The following is a 17219-nucleotide window of genomic DNA, read 5'->3' on the forward strand; positions in this document are numbered from 1 at the left end:
CATGACTATATCCTTATAAGAAGAAGAAAAGAGACACAACTATGACAGCAGAGACTGTGGTGATGCATTTGCAGGCAAAACAAGCCAGGGATTACCAGAAGCTAGAAGAGGCAACGGAGAAGGCAATGGCACCCCACTCCAGTACTCTTGCCTGGAAAATCCCATGGACGGAGGAGCCTGGGAGGCTGCAGTCCATGGGGTTGCGAAGAGTCAGACACGGCTGAGTGACTTCACTTTCACTTTTCACTTTCATGTATTGGAGAAGGAAATGGCAACCTACTCCAGTGTTCTTGCCTGGAGAATCCCAGGGACGGGGGAGCCTGGTGGGCTGCCGTCTATGGGGTCGCACAGAGTCAGACACGACTGAAGCAACTTAGCAGCAGCAGCAGCAGAAGAGGCAAGGAATGATCCTCCTCTACAGGTTTCAGAGAGGGAGAGAGTCCCCTATGATGCCTGGATATCAGACTTCTAGCTAGCTTCCAGAACCATGAAATAGGAAATTTCTGTTGTTTTAAGCCACTGACAGTTTGAGGTACTTCATTATAGCATCCCTAGGAAACTAATACAGTACTCTTACTGTATTACATTAGGTAAAAATAAACCACTTGCGTCTCAGAAAACCTGACAGGGCATGGCTTAGCAATTGTATGTGCCAAGAAACTATGTGTTTGAGTACACAGAACGTGCAAAATGAATCAATGCTGTGAATATGGATGTCAAGAAAGTTAACGCAACCCTAAAAAGACTTCAAAGAAATTTACTACCTAGAAAAAGCTGGTAGTGGCAGGTTTATTCTGCTCCATAGTAGTGCTAATGAGAGCTATCCAAGAGCTGCATGCAATTTGGGGCTAATCATTTTATCAGGACATAAACCCTGGACTAGGATCATTATTCTGAAAGCAAAGCACTAGAGAAATGGTTGAAGACCTAGAGATAACTTGGCCTAGCAGGGAAAAGCTTAGAAAGATAGCTACCTTCAAATATCTAAAAGGTTCTCAGAAAATAGGCAAAGAGTAGGTGCTTACTGAAAGCAGGAACAAAGGAAGGATCAGTCTAGCCTTGTATAGCACCATTCAGCTAAACTAGGACCAACAAGGGAGGCATATGACATAAATTGAGACTGAACACAAGATCTATCTAAGTAATGAAACTAAAATAAACTTCAAAAGCATATTGAAAGAAGCAACTCAAATGTTCATGAACAGATAAATGGATAAATACATTGTGGTATATCTACTCAATGAACTATTATTTGGCCATAAAAAGTAATGAAGTACTGACACAGGTTACAACTTGGATTAAACTCAGAAACATTATGCTAAGTGAAAAAAGGCAGGTACAGAATGTCGCATACTGTATGGTTTCATTTATATGAAATATCCAACTTAGTAAATCCATAGAGACAGAAAGCAGATCAGTTATTTCCAGTAGCCAAAAGAAGGGGAAGGAATGGGGAGTGACTGCCTAACAAATACAGGGTTTTCTTTTTGGTGGGGGGGATTAAAATGTTTTGGAACTAGACAGAGGTGGTGATCACTTAACACTGTGGATGCACTAAATGCCACTATATTATTCACTTTAAGATGGTTAATTCTGTCATGTGAATTTCATCTCAATATTTTTTTTTAAATAGAAAAATACCATACTGAAAGGAAGGCTGCTATCTGCTTCATGGTAGGCAAATCTGTATGTAGAATTTAGCAAAAAGTGTTAGTCGATCAGTTATGTCCAACTTTTGCAATCCCATGGACTATAGCCCACCAGGCTTCTCAGTTCATGGAATTTTCCAGGCAAGAATATTGGAGTGGGTAGCCATTCCCTTCTCTAAGAGATCTTCCCAACCCAGGGATCAAACCCGGATCTCCTGCATTGCAGGCAGATGCTTTACCATCTGAGCCGCCAGAGAAGCCCAAAACTCTGCATCAAAAAACAAGCACAGGAAAATTAGAGCAGAGAATTCCAAAGGGTCCTTCATGATAAAAGCCCACTGTCTACTGGAGGGTAACCAATGACTCAGTACAGCTGTTTAAGACTTTCCGTCATAGTCCCAAGTTTCTCTTCCTGTATAGCTTATGATTACTTCCTTAAGAGACCACAACTGTTTTCATCTCACAGAGAAACAAGGCATTGTCCCACATAGCCTGGCAACATTCACACTGTCTCTAACTTACTTTTTAAATCGATAATCCATCAGCCACAGCCATAATGAAATTGCAACATAACAATGATCACGAGTTCAGTATTTCCCCTGTCCCGTGAAGGCCAGAGTCCTACATGGTACAAACGTTCTGTTACAAAAGATTTTAACAATACTACAAATAAGGATAATGTGAGAAACACTTGGGGTGTCCTACAGTAGGACTAGAAGTCATTTTAGTGCTTTCCTCATAAGAGGCCTTTAAGAAATTTAGTTGAATAAACCAAACTCTGCCACAGTGCTCCTACCTCCCCCGCCCCCAACCCGCTCCCGGGCAGGAGTAGCAAATGGGTCACATGTAGATGTTTTCTCATCTCCACATCAAGAATGGCAATGTTAATAAGAAGAAGTTTAACTTGGTTTGAATCTCAGTTCTAATTAGAAAACAAAATCAAACTAATGCTATATTTTTGGTTAACTATGTAATACAGGATCCCTGTGTGTTCGGATCACAGCCATACAGACTTGACCATCTTAATAAGTCAAAAATTCACATCCTTAAAAGAAATAAATATTAAAATAATTATTCACTAACTTGGATAAGTCTTCTATCATCAGTGTGAAAAAAAGGTTCTATTCACTTAGGAACTTACACATACAATGGAGTTTTCATTCCTGTATTTATTTGTACTTCCTATGTGCAGAGAATGCCCAGAGAGTGTATTTCTAATAATCAGAAATTTGTATACTGTTAAATTGCCATGAATCTGAAAAATCTTAACTGATTTCTTTATTTCTGGGGTTTTTTTTTTTTTAAGGTATCTAAGAGAGACACGTCTAAAACCCTGGGAACAAAACCGTCCCGGCTTTCTTTCTCATAACTCTGGCAAGAGGAGCCAGAAGAAGAGCCAGCTCTCAAATCCCAAGTCAATTCTGGAAAGTACTCAAGCCAACTACACACAGGACTAAATGAGAGTAGATTTATTATGTGAGGATCAGATTGGCACAGTAAGAGGTAAGTATTATACCATCAAACTTGACAATGTATTTAAAGCCCCCACTAGTTAAGCATTAGGAAAGTCTAATGTTTATGCCCATACAGATATTTACAAATGCCTAATTCTGCCCACAGATATCGATTTTATATAATCCATGTAATGCAAACCTAAACTAGCTTTATAAATAAGGAAATCTCCTGTTCGTTGCTATGTCCCTAGTCCCTAGCAAAGTGCTTAGGGTATAATAGGTGTTTAATAAATTATTATTAAATGAAGGTAATGTATGACTGACACACAGTAACCCAGAACTTAAGAACCAGATAAGCATAATCCTGCAAAATAGATCCTCTGGAAAACCCTATGGTAATTACAATGATCTTCCCCCATGGCATCACTGATTCTGGAGCCACTTTAAAATGATCTCTTAAAAGATATAGCTTTCTCTTCCTATTAGGAAAGCCCAGGAACATCATAAACAGAATTAAGAGATTTCCTACTCATCACTAGTAACTGAAAATGAACTGAAGAGGAGTAGGCTCAGTCCCACTGTTAAGGTCTCTGCAAGGAATGGCGAAGGGCAAGATCACCAACCAGGATGCTCTGAACCTCCAGTTATTCCAGGGGGTCATGTTCTGAGCAGCAACATGGCCTGAGGGGCTAAGATTTTCCCTGGGAAAAGTAGTTGATAACCTTGGTAAATGCCTGCCTAACAAGCTCCCGTTTTGAGGACAAGAAAATGAAGGGAAAAAATACTTCAAAATGTGTGTGTTGGTTCACTCATTTAAAAAAGGATCATAAATGATAAAAGATAACCTGATGTATTAAACCACTACCAATAACATTATCAGCACTTACTGGTAAGTTACCGATCTACTAGCTGTACATTTTCCTTGTACTTTCTGTCACCAAGAATGGAATCCTAAGATTGGCTGACTTTCTAAGAAGTAATTCAGTTTTCATTGAACATGATTTGATGAGCTAGATGTTTAAAAAATCTCAAAGGCAGCATCGGTTCATGAAGCTAGGTGATTCCCCTGGAGTCTACAACTGGATTGATGACTCACACTAAATATATATACTTTTGTTCTCTTTCTGCACCTGCTGATGCAAGTCATAGGATGAGACTGACGTAAAAAGAATTCACTACAACAACTAATTCTCACTTACGTGCCCCATATTTTTTAAAAAATCTACCATCTACTTTGCTAATTAGCAAAGACATACTAAAAATAAGTCAAGGAACATTTTATACCTATCAAATTAGTTAAAAATAAATTAATGATAATGCACAAATGCTGCAAAGGTAGTGGTAAAACTGGCACCTAAGTTGGGATAATCCATTTAGAAAGCAATATGGCAACATGAATCATGTCTATATTAAATTTACACACTTGAATGTGTACTGTTGATAAATATTTCAAATAATAAATAATTTAAGCAGGAAAACATTCATCACAATTTTCTAGTAAAGGGGTAGGTAAAAGTAGCCTAAACTGTTCAATGAAAGGAATGGTTAAATTTGTGTTTAAAAGTTTAGTACTGAAAATTAAACAGCAACAGTGACAGATGCTCAACAAAAGATAAACATGATATAAAAGCATATCTTCATTATGACTGAAATCACATAAAAATACATATGGATATGCGTAAGAACAAGGGAATATACAATGGTGGCAGCCATTTGTAATTCTTGTTAAATTCTGTTAAGTGATATATTAAAACATTTTCCTAAAACTAGCCTGTGTATCAACTCTTTTCAGTGAAAAGATCTGAAGTCAAAATTTGGTTACAACTGTGCTGCTACTCAGAAACAATGGAATTCCGTAAAAATCAAATAAGCCCTTTATGGTACAGGTTTGGGAGGTTTTTTGGCCTTTGCAAAAGGGGTTCTGATCTAGTCTGAAGATAACAGCAGCTTCTACAAAAGTTATCTCTCCTCTGTAATTAAAAAGTGGTAACCAAAGACATTTGAGTAACCCATATAAGAACTAATCAGTTTCTCTTTTAGATATATACAGTTCATAATGTGAAAATTAAAGCATGTATCTTTTTGAAGTCTGGATATTTTCTTAAATACATGTGTATGGTAGTAGGGTATCACCAAAGGACATATACAAATATCCACTTCCCAGAACTAAGGTACAAGCTAACATCCCCATGCCCCGCCACATACAGTTCTTGAGCATGAGGCAACCATTACCTCTAGTCGAAGTGTAGCTTTCATGCAGACTTGGCAAAGTGGTCCATTGCGGGAGAACTGAAGGGGAAGGTGCCGAGTTCGATTTCGACATGTGGGCTCTTCACAAATCAACCAGCCCTGGAGAGACAAAGAGAATGCTTCAGTCCTATCACCACCATCAACCAATACAAATAAAAACCCTTTCATGATCAAGATAAGACTTATCGTGATCAAGGTAGATTCATGTCATCCAATAGATTCTGAAATAGCTCCCTGCCCTTCTGTCCTGTCATGTTAATTTGATCTGTGCCAAACATAAAAATTAGGAAACTCATAGTTTGGGGGAAAAAAAAAGATCACGAGACATTAGTTTACTTAAAAGAAATCTTCCTGCCACCTAATATATCAAAACCTCCCAATAAAAACTCATATGATTACATGCAGAATGTAAACTGATGGGTTTTAGTTCAGTAGTAAAGGCCATTACCAAAGTAGAGTATACTGAATAGAAATGAAAGACTTTCCCAACAGCTGACTACTTAATTGCTCTGATCAGTTTCCTTCTCTATAGAATGGGCACAATAATAACACTCTCTTTATAGGTTTGTTGTAATGACAGGATACATTTAGAGTACCTACAACTATCCTTGACATAAAAGAAACAACACTTAAAAATGTAAGCAATTACCTCCTTTTTAATGAAAACAGATTCTTTTATGCATGTTCCCTGGAGGCATAAAATTGGCTGCAATGTTTTCAAGGACAACTTCAACCGACCACTCTTTTCCAGTAGTTTCAAATAGCCATTGCCCACTTCCCTGGACTTTAAAACCCTCCTCTCCTCTCTCTTTCTTCAGGTACTTTCCCTCACAGTCCTTGTTTAAATTTTCTCATAGAGATGTGGTAACAACATGTCTGTTAACCTAAATGAGCACTATGTTTGCTATAAAACTTAACTGTTAAACACAGAATTCTTCAAGACTTCACATGTGGGGTTGAGCAAAGCTCTGGTGTTCTTAGGAAGTCACCAGGGCCTGTGGGCTTCAGTGCTACATGTATTAGGCATGAGAGCCCTAAGGCAAATGAGGGTGAAACACTAGGGGATAAAGGTGAACAAGGTATTTTCTCTTGCTGCATGGGGTCCCCACCTGGGGAGCTGTGAGTAGGGACCCGACTGCATTTGGGTGTTGGAGTATTTGGTGAAGTGGAACTTCTGAACTGGTCTTTAGGAGTAAGTAGAGGTTTAGTAGGTGGAGGAAGCAGGGAAGACAACTTAGGCAGAGAGAAAATGTGCACAAGAGTGAAGGCCAAAGAGAATGCTCTGTGATATGATTGTGATATGATGAAGAAAAGGATCAATGACATGTTTAACCATACTCTCTGTTTCGAAACTGAGCAACCTCAGTTTCAGAAAAGGCCGATGCCTTTTCTCCCCAGATAAGAGCAGTATACACACAAATACTGCTTAATTACTTTAGGGACTTGCATCTACCACTTATTAAAGCTGTCATGTGGCATTAATCCAAAGCTGCAGTTATGTCCCCACTCAGTGTTCTGTTGAATGACCTCAATCTTCTTCTTGGAAGTAGCTACTACCAAACTCAAGGGAAAGTGCCCAGAATCAGTTCTTCCAGCTCCAGTTATGGCTTTCACACCAGAGAAAGTACACTGCAGAACTTTCTGACTGAAAGAAAAGATGCTGCCTTTAAAGAATATAAAATTCATCTAGACAATACATTCAGAATATACTTCACTCCTACCTTCAGTAGGAACATCAACTTTTCAGGTAGAGAGTCTCAAGGAATCCTTATGAAACCTTTAATATATACCCAGAATTGTATAAAATACTGTGGGGAATAGGCAAACAGTCCCCAGGTACACAGTTTCAGGAAGTTGTAATCTAAATAGGAAAGCAAGATCCACATACACAAAGACAAAACAGCAATTCGCTATGGTATGGTTTTAAGAACCAGGTTGCACAGTACCAACTAAAATAACACAGAGAAGAGATCGAGTTGTGTGGATTCTACCCATCTGAGGCATACAGCTACTAACCATAACAAAAGACCCTGAACTAGAAAAGAGAATCAGTGGTTCTTAGTCACAGGCAACTCTTTCAATTCCTGGGGCCTATTACCAAATTTTCTTGATCTGAGGATACATTTTAAGAGTTCTGAAACTCAGATGCCTTTCCAAATAACATGTATTTGTTCCCTCCAAAAAAGCCATTAAGAGTGCAGCTCAAAACTGATGGTCCCTCAGAATTAAAGAAAAAATATACTTTGGTTTAGCATGTTCCAGGCATGGGGGAGACAGAGGGATAATGGGATTGACAGCAACAGCTGGTAGTACATTTTAAATGTAGCTTATAAAACAAAAGGTGAGACTAGTTGTTTCTGGAAGTACCCTACATGGGTTTGGGCCTAAACACATATTAATAAAGGAAACAGTAGCATTCAAGGGAAACGATGTATGAAAAATACAAGAATGAACCACCCATTCATCATTTATTTGGATTTCTGACACTACATCTGCTTCCTGAGACTTTACACACTTGGGAACATTTATCAGTTAATAGTCACAACCAGAGTTGTAATTCATTCAATTCTTTAACAAAATTTTTTTAAAAGCAAGCAGGTAAGTCAATTATCATGTTTTGAGACAATAAAGTATTGAGTATCAGAATACAACCCAGAGTTAAAATTATTTTTCAATTTTTTAAATACAATGTTCAAAAAGCTACAGTTCTTTTCAGGTGTTTTTGAAACTTGATTTCATCAATTTACCACAACTTCATGACTCACCAGGTGAGCTGCCATCCAGGGAGATGCTAAATTGTCACCTCACCTGTTTCTAAAGCAAACACCCAACTCTATCTCTGACAGAGTCACTAACTAAATGTCCTTTCAAATCATATAGAAAACAGATAATATAATTTGTCTAGACTTCCTACCAGTTATAATTAACATTAAAGAGGTCTTTTCTTCTTTGTCACCTCTCTATTCAGTACTTATTTGGGTTTGTTTGTACTTACTATCTGTTAATCTCCCTTTACAAATGACAACAATAACTAGTGCTATTATGCATGGAAATTAAACATGCTGATAACTGTGTGAAGGGAACTGGGGCTGAAAAAAAATATTAGAAGCCTGTAACTCTTTATGCCTATTGTTTTATTTTAATAATTAAGCTTTTGGTCATGGTGCATTTTAAATAAAACTCTTTAATGGGGGAAAGAGGCCCCAATTATATTTAATATATGCTTTGCTTCCATTCAGTTTTGTCAAGTACATTTGGTTAACCCTTTGTTCCCCTAGCAAATATTGACTGACTGTGCTAAATATACCCTTCAAGGAACATTTGAGTTGTTAAAAATAAATATGTCAGATTTTTGAAAATATTCCATGATGAAGCAAATCTTACCATATCTCACAGTGCATTTTGCCTCCCACAGGTGATAAAAGCAAAAGAAAATACCAATGTTGTATAAAATCTCTTTGAAGTAACACAAGGGCAAAAATAAACTTATTTTCATTTCCCATGCTGGGAAATAACATGCAGCCCAAAGGTACGCTGCCAAGTCAGTGAAGGAAAAAGAAAATTTAATAATGTGTAGCTTTTTGAAAGTCCAACCTACAAAAAGGTTTGGCTCTAAAAAAAGAAAACCCAGAACCAGTCTGAGGATGTCTGCCATCCAAATATGGCATCTTATTATGCAATGCCATGTGTAAATGCCAAATTGTGATAACCAAGAGGAATAGGGTCATTAAGTTTTCAGATTGCTATTTTAACCATGTTTATAAGTAGAGGGTTCAAAAGAAGTGTAGCCAGCCTGTCCAAGGGCAAAGCAAACCTTTATCAAAACGTGCAAAACTCTTATCACCTGTTGCTTTAGTCTCCACATCACTAATACCTTGAAATCATTGTGTATGAAACTGTGTTAAAAGCTGATTGGTTCTGATTGCTAAATTATATTTCTGAGGCCTCAACAAAAATGGTTTCTGTCTTCACATGCTAAAAAGGGATTGATTTCCACTTGTAGCTGAGGCATTCCTAACAGTTGCACCTTAAACACAAATTGCTATTAATTCATGTACATCTGTATTTTTAGAAGGATGCACATACAGAAATCACCCACACCTGGAAATGTGGTGTGTAAGAGGCATTCAAAACTATCTTTTGAAGAAAATTAATGAATAGAAGCAATAAAATAAAAAATGCACAGGATCAGGTTTATGGAAAATAATAGGGGTCTAAAAGTCACAGTAGAAAAAAAAAATTTACAGTTTTCATACTCTTTAATCAAATATATGGAGTCTTTTGCCCATTTCCAGTCAGTCACCAAATCTGTCCGTTGGCCTTACAGTCCCATTATCACCAACCGCACTCAAACCCAGACCTCAAAGATGATCTACTGTGGTAGCCTGTGCCAGGGTTCCCTGACTCCGTACTCTCCCACATCCAATGCACAGCCTTTCCAAGTATAGCTTTCCAAGACCTCTCTACTCCCATCCTCCAATTGTATCCCTTCCTATACCATGCTTTGGTCCCATTCCGCCTTTCTCACTATTTGTCCCATAGCGCTGGCTTTCTCACTGTCATCATCACTTTTTGCCTGTTGCCAACTCCCTGTTTCTGCTCATGCCACAGAACCTCTGCCTAAAATGCCCATTCACTGAGCATCACTTACATTCCTCGCCTGTAAAACTTCCCCAACCCTCAAGGACTTCTTTTTCTAATCCAACAGCCACTGAACAGACCCTGCTATGCACTGTCCTAGAACCATCTTATCTTACCTTCCTAACTGGATGGTCAGGCCCTTGGGGAATGACTCGTTTTGGATATGGTAGTGTCTTACCCAGTCTCTAGCACAAATGTTTACACTCAATGAAGAAAACCAAACAGGTATGAAAAAGTACACTTGAGCGTGGTCTCTCCCCTCCCACTTATTAATAGGTGATTTTGTATAAAGGGGCCAAACTGCTCTCTAAGCCTCAGTTTCCCCATCTATGATACCGGAGGTAATAATGTTTACCCTATTAGAGTTGCTCAGAGGCCCAAATAAGAAAGCCCACACAAACGTTCAGTAAGTGTCAACTATTGTTATTCTCCACATGCCTCCAGTACTGGGGGACATCAGTGCTGTACTTACAGCTGACAACTCACTATTCTAACCGGGAAAGAACCTGGTCAGTTTCCACCTGATGTTATCCCCAAATGGAGAACTGCTGCTGCTGCTAAGTCTCTTCAGTCATGTGCGACCCCATAGACGGCAACCCACCAGGCTCCCCCATCCCTGGGATTCTCCAGGCAAGAGTACTGAAGTGGGTTGCCATTGCCTTCTCTGAAATGGAGAACTACGAAGAGGGATAACTGGTAAGATTGCAAAATAGTACAACTATGCCATCAACACAAGTAAAATTTCTGTTTTTCCTAATAAAACTATACTGGATTTGAAGTTATAGATGGCAGAATAGACAGTAAGGAAAGTGCTTTATTTAGGGATTCACATAGATTCAAGAGACAACAGAACACTACTGCAGTGACGTATGATTTAGTTGAAAACTGTAATGGCTCTCCAGGAGTGCAGTGACAGGGTCACAGGGCGAGGTCTGCCAGCATGCATGCTCTTACAGAGTTCATCATATCATTACTAGTTTTCTATAATGGCTGTTAACTGCTTCTCTCCCCAAACTATATGCACTTTGAGAATACCAGACACTCTTTTCACCCAAAACCATTTATAAATGTTCTGGAGTTCCCTTACAGTCACATTTTTCTGTCACAGAATTATTCCCAGTGTAAAATGGGTCTTCTTATAGACAGTGCACAGTATGGGCCCACAGCTGCTTTTGAAGAATGACATGTTATGATTTGGGATTTCCAGAAATATCAAAAAACAAATTGCTTTCTGACCCACATTTGCACCCAAAACTGGGAGAAAATTTTCCTAAGATCTCTAGGGGAAGTTTAAACATGAACATAATTTTACTTTTAAAGTTAAATCTTCTACACTGCAGCATCCTGGCACGTCAGAGTGATTATTAAGTCTCAGAGAGATGCCAGAATAGGAGATGAAAGAGCAAATCAGGAAAAATATACACATACACTATTCACCAAAGTTAATACAAAAATATTTTTAAACAAAATTATCAAACAAAAGAGAAGTAGAAAATGCCTCATCGGTCAATGTAAGAATTTTAAATACTATTAAAATTGATTTTTAAAGTAAGACATCTCTTTAAGTGAACAGTCACATGTCATTTCATCCAAGTTATTTGAAACTTATTGATCTTATCATTTGTGCAAGGACCAGACTCTGCCATCAGTTTGCTGAAAGGATAATGGAGCACTCCCAAACTGTTATGATAGGTTAGATGCAAACAGTGGTCCTCATTTAGACACATAGAATAGCACTACAAGTGGACAAATTCCAACCTCAGCAATTGTATATTACATGATAAATTAGCAAGTTGTTCTGCTTTGCCTCGCATCAAATCCAATACCACAGTCTTGTTATTTTAATTTGCAATCAGAGGATGAGCATCAGAAGATGTACCTGAGGCACATTAGAGAGCCCCATGGAAGCCATCTTCTTCTGCTATGCTGTGAGCAGAGAAAGCCAACAATTACCAGCAATTTTATTTTACCACTGTAGGACAATACTAGAACAGTTAAAATCGTCTCCGTGCAAGCAACCAGGGAAAATATACTTAAAATGACTTTATGTGGAAAATTACATTTTGGGGGAAAAAAGTTCAATGGAGGACATGTATCTTTCTGTATGGGCAGCTAAAATCTCTCTTAGTATATTCAAGTCTATTCTATAAAATGCTCTCTCTATTTATCCAACTCAAAAGCAAGCTACATTCTTAGGCTATAATAGGTCACAACTAAGTACACAGTACCTTGCTTCAGGAATAATTTTGCTTTGTCTGTCAACTGTCAACAAAGCACAAAGAGCTCATGCAACCCAGCCATGTACTGTGGATGTTAGAGATCTTACAAAATACAAATAGTAAGAACACAAGATTTCTGTGCTGCCCTGCTTTCACTTCACAAGAGAAATTGAAAGCATTTTCCTCTCCACATTCCATTAATCTCTATTGTATTACAAATTTTTTCATAAAACACTCTTTTTTCCCTATGTGAAGCTACAAGTGACTTGGGGATGTAATATTCCAACCATGATGAATGTCCGACTTTCTAACATGAATGGTTATAAGTGGATGTGTCAGTTAAGGCATATAGTTGCTTCAACAAGGAAAAAAGAAGAATCAAATGGAATGAGATGGAAAAATGGCTACTCTGATGCTTACATTAATGTTTTAGTGATGAGGCCGCTAAGAAAAATTGTTCATTACTTCCAACATGGCTCTTACCCTTCAAGTCCTCGCTCTTGAAAAAACATCACCTTAGGTATCTGCACATACTAACAAGCTTCAAAAGTTAACTAACTCAAGGCTTAGTTTCATCAATATGTACACAGAAAAAAAGACTGGAAGGAAATACTCTAAAACGCTATCCATGGTTAACTTTAGGTAGTCTTTTCTGTTTCTATATTTTGTAAATTGTCTACAAGTACCTATTGTTTTTATAATCAGAAAACTATTATTAATGAGGGAACAGACAGTTTTACCAAGAGTGTTCTGTATAACTGAACCACTAACACATCTGAAAAATGTTTTGAGCTATTATCAGTGTTTGGTTGTTCCCAAATTCTCAGAGAATGGGTTTATGGGATAAAAAGGCATATGAAAAAAATTTTTCTTCACTTTATCAGATATTTCAAAAATAGGTTAATTTAAGCACATAAGCAGCTTCCAAGCAGAATGGCAGGGCATGTATTATTAGTATTAGATGCATATATGAAATTAAGCTACTCACTATAATGCACAAAGCCTTCCACGGAATATGATTTGAATACTTTCCTTTATGACGCTGCATCTTCAAAGGTAGGTAATAAATCAGTTTTAAAGAAAGGTGCTTTGTTCCCCAGACCCCCTCCCCTGTCTTTATTCAGTGTACACATGGATCAGCTCAGATGTCCAGGGTAGGAACTGATTAAAAAATTCAATCAGGAAGGCATGCCTAGAAATTTATTACCAGTAGAGTTTTTTTTCTTTGCTCAAGTCTAGCTAAAAGTAAATTTTATTGTTTGTTTGTTTGCAAGCTAGTATTTACTGGTATGAGTTAATGCAGTATTCCTGGGTACTGAAAAACATATGTTAAAACTGAACTATACGCAATTGTCTCAAAGGGCACCTTAAAATCAGAGTGGACTTCAAACCATCACCCGGCAATATTTGTTCATTTAACTTTAATTATTTTCTCCTTGAGAATGGTACTAATGAAACTGAATATCTTTCATGGTTTCGAAGGACCGTTTGAATAGTCTGTAAACAGAACTAAGGGTAGACAAGAGATCTGGCTGAGCCTGGGGGTTGCTAGGTGATGTAGAATGTAAACCCACAAACTTGTTAAGGTTTGCTTTGCTTTCATGCCACTTTCACACACTCTCAAAAGTTTTAAGAATTGATTTTTCAGGTGGCCATTAAACCCTCCCTCCTCCAAATTCTCCCCCAGATGCTCTGCCGGATTCAGAAGAGATGAAATCCATCTGACCTTCGGCTGTAACCTGGGAAACTTCTGCTTTTACATAAACGTAGGATCATGTTATTTTATTACTGCCCATCACTGAAGAAGCAAATCCACAAAAGTGGATTTCCAAATTTCAAACCGACATGTCTAATCTTTTCTTATTCATCTTGTAATAAAATGAAGATTTCTTTTGAGAAAGAAAAAATTGTGATCACAGCGTAGAGGGATTCAGGGCACAAAACCCACACCACCATGGCAAATACCTAAGCACAGATTACCATCGTGACAGACCTCTCGGTTTAGTTCCTGGAGGCTCTCTTCTGGCCTATATACTAGGTCTCACTGCCTGTGAGGCTTCTCTCTGCCGCCCCCCTCCCCCAAGCTCCTTTTTAAGTAGCTGATCAGAGATTGTCCAGTAAGAGCACTTTATTAGATCATCAGCCAGAGGGGTTCACAAGTACTGAGAGCAATGGGCTCAAATGCGGCACATCAGTTTTAATAGACCAGGGGCTACTAGTAAACTGCAGATACTGCTGAGAACTTTCCATGCACTGAACTCTTGAAAAAGCACCGTCTCTCCAGCTTAAATGCAGCTGCCTCTTTCAATGCCGCAAATGGGTAAATTTGACAAAAAAGCCACCATTAAGACTACATGAAAGGCTCAAGACAACATCCTTTCAATGCTTTGTACTTCAGTAATCAGATGTACTTACTCACCCCCTCCCCCAAACCCGATCAAGAACTATTTCTGAATGGTAGGAAATAATTCCACTTTGTACATCTTTTAGTTAATCAAGACTTTCTATTCAGCAATTTGACCTTTTGTTCAAAACAGGATTATCAGTTTTTTCGCCAGTTACCAAGGGCGACTCGCATGGTGAACATAATTGCAATAATTTGCAAAACACCATGGCAACCCACATTACAACTAGGTAAATACTGGGCTTTTGTGCTACATTGTTATTTTCAGAGATGCTGAAGTCAAAGAACGAATGACAAATGAACACAAAATTTATATTTGCTTTGTCTCAAAAGAGAAGAAAATTGATAACAAGAATTGGGGGGAAACCGACTACAGCTGTAATTTCTAACTTGATTAATTAGGATGGTAACAGTCCTTAACAGTATATTCAATCATACGACCGGACTTAGTCGCGCCACCCACCTCGCTCGGATACCACTACCAGTAGCCCCCCCTACCCAGACCAAATTTTGGCAGCTGGGGGGGAGAACAAACATCCCCTTTTGCTCTTTGGTCTCAAGGGCTGTAAATGGAATCGCTTATTGGCAAGATATTGTTCTGCCTGCTCTTCATGTGGCAATGAAAACGGAGAGAAACGAGGACAGAGTGCCAGGGCAGACAGGGAACTACAGTCAGTTTTTTCCTGCCTCTTTTGGACACCCCAGGCCCAATGATGAGACGGCATTTTTCTGGTATCAGCAGCTGTTTCATAGCAGACAATAAAGTAAAAACTATTTAGCTTTGCAGAAAAGCTACTTCTTTCCTCTTGGCAATACAAGGTAAGTCTACATGGTGATATGAAGTTTCCGAATTTAAATACCAGAACGTAATTTGAGAAAATAATAATAATTTTTTTAAAAACCATATTTTTTTCTATAAAAGGATTATTAACTGTGCTGCTGTCCAAAAAAGCTGTTGAAATGCATGTGTTTGGTATTTGGGGAAGATGTTTGACAATAACACCCATGTGTTGAAAACCACTTTAAACTCAGAGAGCCCAATTCACAAAACAATCTAAAAATAGAAACTCACTACTGGGAAATTAATACAAAAATTAATATCATATTTTTCATTAACATGGTCTAGAAAACAGCATTATCATCTTTTCCGTAATAAATGTGAGGATTAGGAAAGTTATATCAGAATTGTTTTACTCAGGTATGAAAGGCAGGTTCTACTTTATAGTAAGGAGTAGTTTTTTCTAAGAGGCACAAATTCTGCTGTAACACCTAGTTTTTTGAAAATTATCAAAATTGACTTTCCCACATAAAATGTAATGTTTGGGGATGAGAAAAGAAAAATACATAAAAAGGGTTTACAGAAGTTATACAGCCAAGATCACGAAAGATAAGAAGCACCAGATGTACTCTCAACACAGCCCAGCCTGCTTTCTTCCATCTGCTGATAACAAGGCAGAGGAAAAACAGTCCCTCTAATGATCTGCATATACAATCCTCTTAACTTTTAAAAAATCAAACCAACCTGATACTAAAATGGGTCCATTCTTATTTTGTCAGGGCTGAAAACTCCCAGACAGATTTCTAAGATTCAGCTTAGAGAGATCACAATATAACGTTCTTCAGAATATGCCTCCAAAATTACAGATACTGTGATTTCTCCCGAGAAGTAGAAATCAAAAGAATGTGACATGTTAACTCCTTCTCAGTCAGTGACAACCTCTTTATACTTGGAAAATATATTTTATTTCTGGCTTAGTTCATTCCGAATTTACCATACCTATATTAAGTGCATTCCTACCTAAAGCTCAAATGTTAAAAAGGAAATGGATCCTTTAGTGCCAAATGATAAGGGTTCAACAAGCCTTCAATGCTTTTTGATCAAATAGACTTGACAACAGATGATAAAGGGAGCCTAAAATCATCATGGCACTTGAACCTTTTTTTAAGAAACATACATAAATGAAGTAATTTATAATCTACCTGGGATTTCTTCATTTATAACATTTTAATTAACATACTTGTTCCCTTCTGTCCCAACCTTTTGTAGTTTCTGTGGCTTCTGAGGTTCCCATGTTTTTTCCCCTTTCTCTTTTTTTCCCCTCAACTGGATTGGATGCTTCTTGACTTCCATTTGTGAAATGCAACATCTAACCGTCTATACTGCCAATAAATTACCCAAACCCCCAAATCAGGAATGGCAAACACCAAGCCAGCAGACTGCATTCCATCTTCAACTCTATCCCCATGGCTGATACAGGATGAAAAGTGAAAGAAGGTGAAAGTGAAGTGGCTCAGTCGTGTCTGACTCTTTGTGACCCCATGGACTGTAGCCTACCAGGCTCCTCTGTTCATGGGATTTTCCAGGTACAGGATGAAAACTAGCACTCAAAATGAAACCCAGCTGTTCTCCCCACCCTGAATCCTTCTTGCTCCTTCTCAACTCCGGCTGCACCGTGGACTCACCAGGGGAGCGTTACAACACAGATTGCTGGACGCCACCCCAGAGTTTCTGATTCAGTAGGTCGTGGGGTGGGGCCTGAGAATGTGCATCTCTAACAGGTTCGCAGGAGATACTGCAGCTGTTGCTGGCCTCAGGACCACA

General features: G+C 38.3%; 1 protein-coding gene across 2 annotated transcripts in view; it reads right to left on the reverse strand.

Moving 5' to 3' along the window:
* POLA1 (DNA polymerase alpha 1, catalytic subunit) overlaps positions 1-17219 on the reverse strand; it is a 289718-nt gene that overhangs the window by 97836 nt on the left and 174663 nt on the right. For both annotated transcript variants that reach the window (XM_043895338.1, XM_043895337.1), the window contains one exon: positions 5336-5452. In XM_043895338.1, the coding sequence (XP_043751273.1) occupies positions 5336-5452 (117 nt within the window). The remainder of the gene's footprint in view (positions 1-5335; positions 5453-17219) is intronic.

This window comes from Cervus elaphus, chromosome X, assembly GCF_910594005.1.
Source record: "Cervus elaphus chromosome X, mCerEla1.1, whole genome shotgun sequence".
Taxonomy (NCBI): Eukaryota; Metazoa; Chordata; class Mammalia; order Artiodactyla; family Cervidae; genus Cervus; species Cervus elaphus.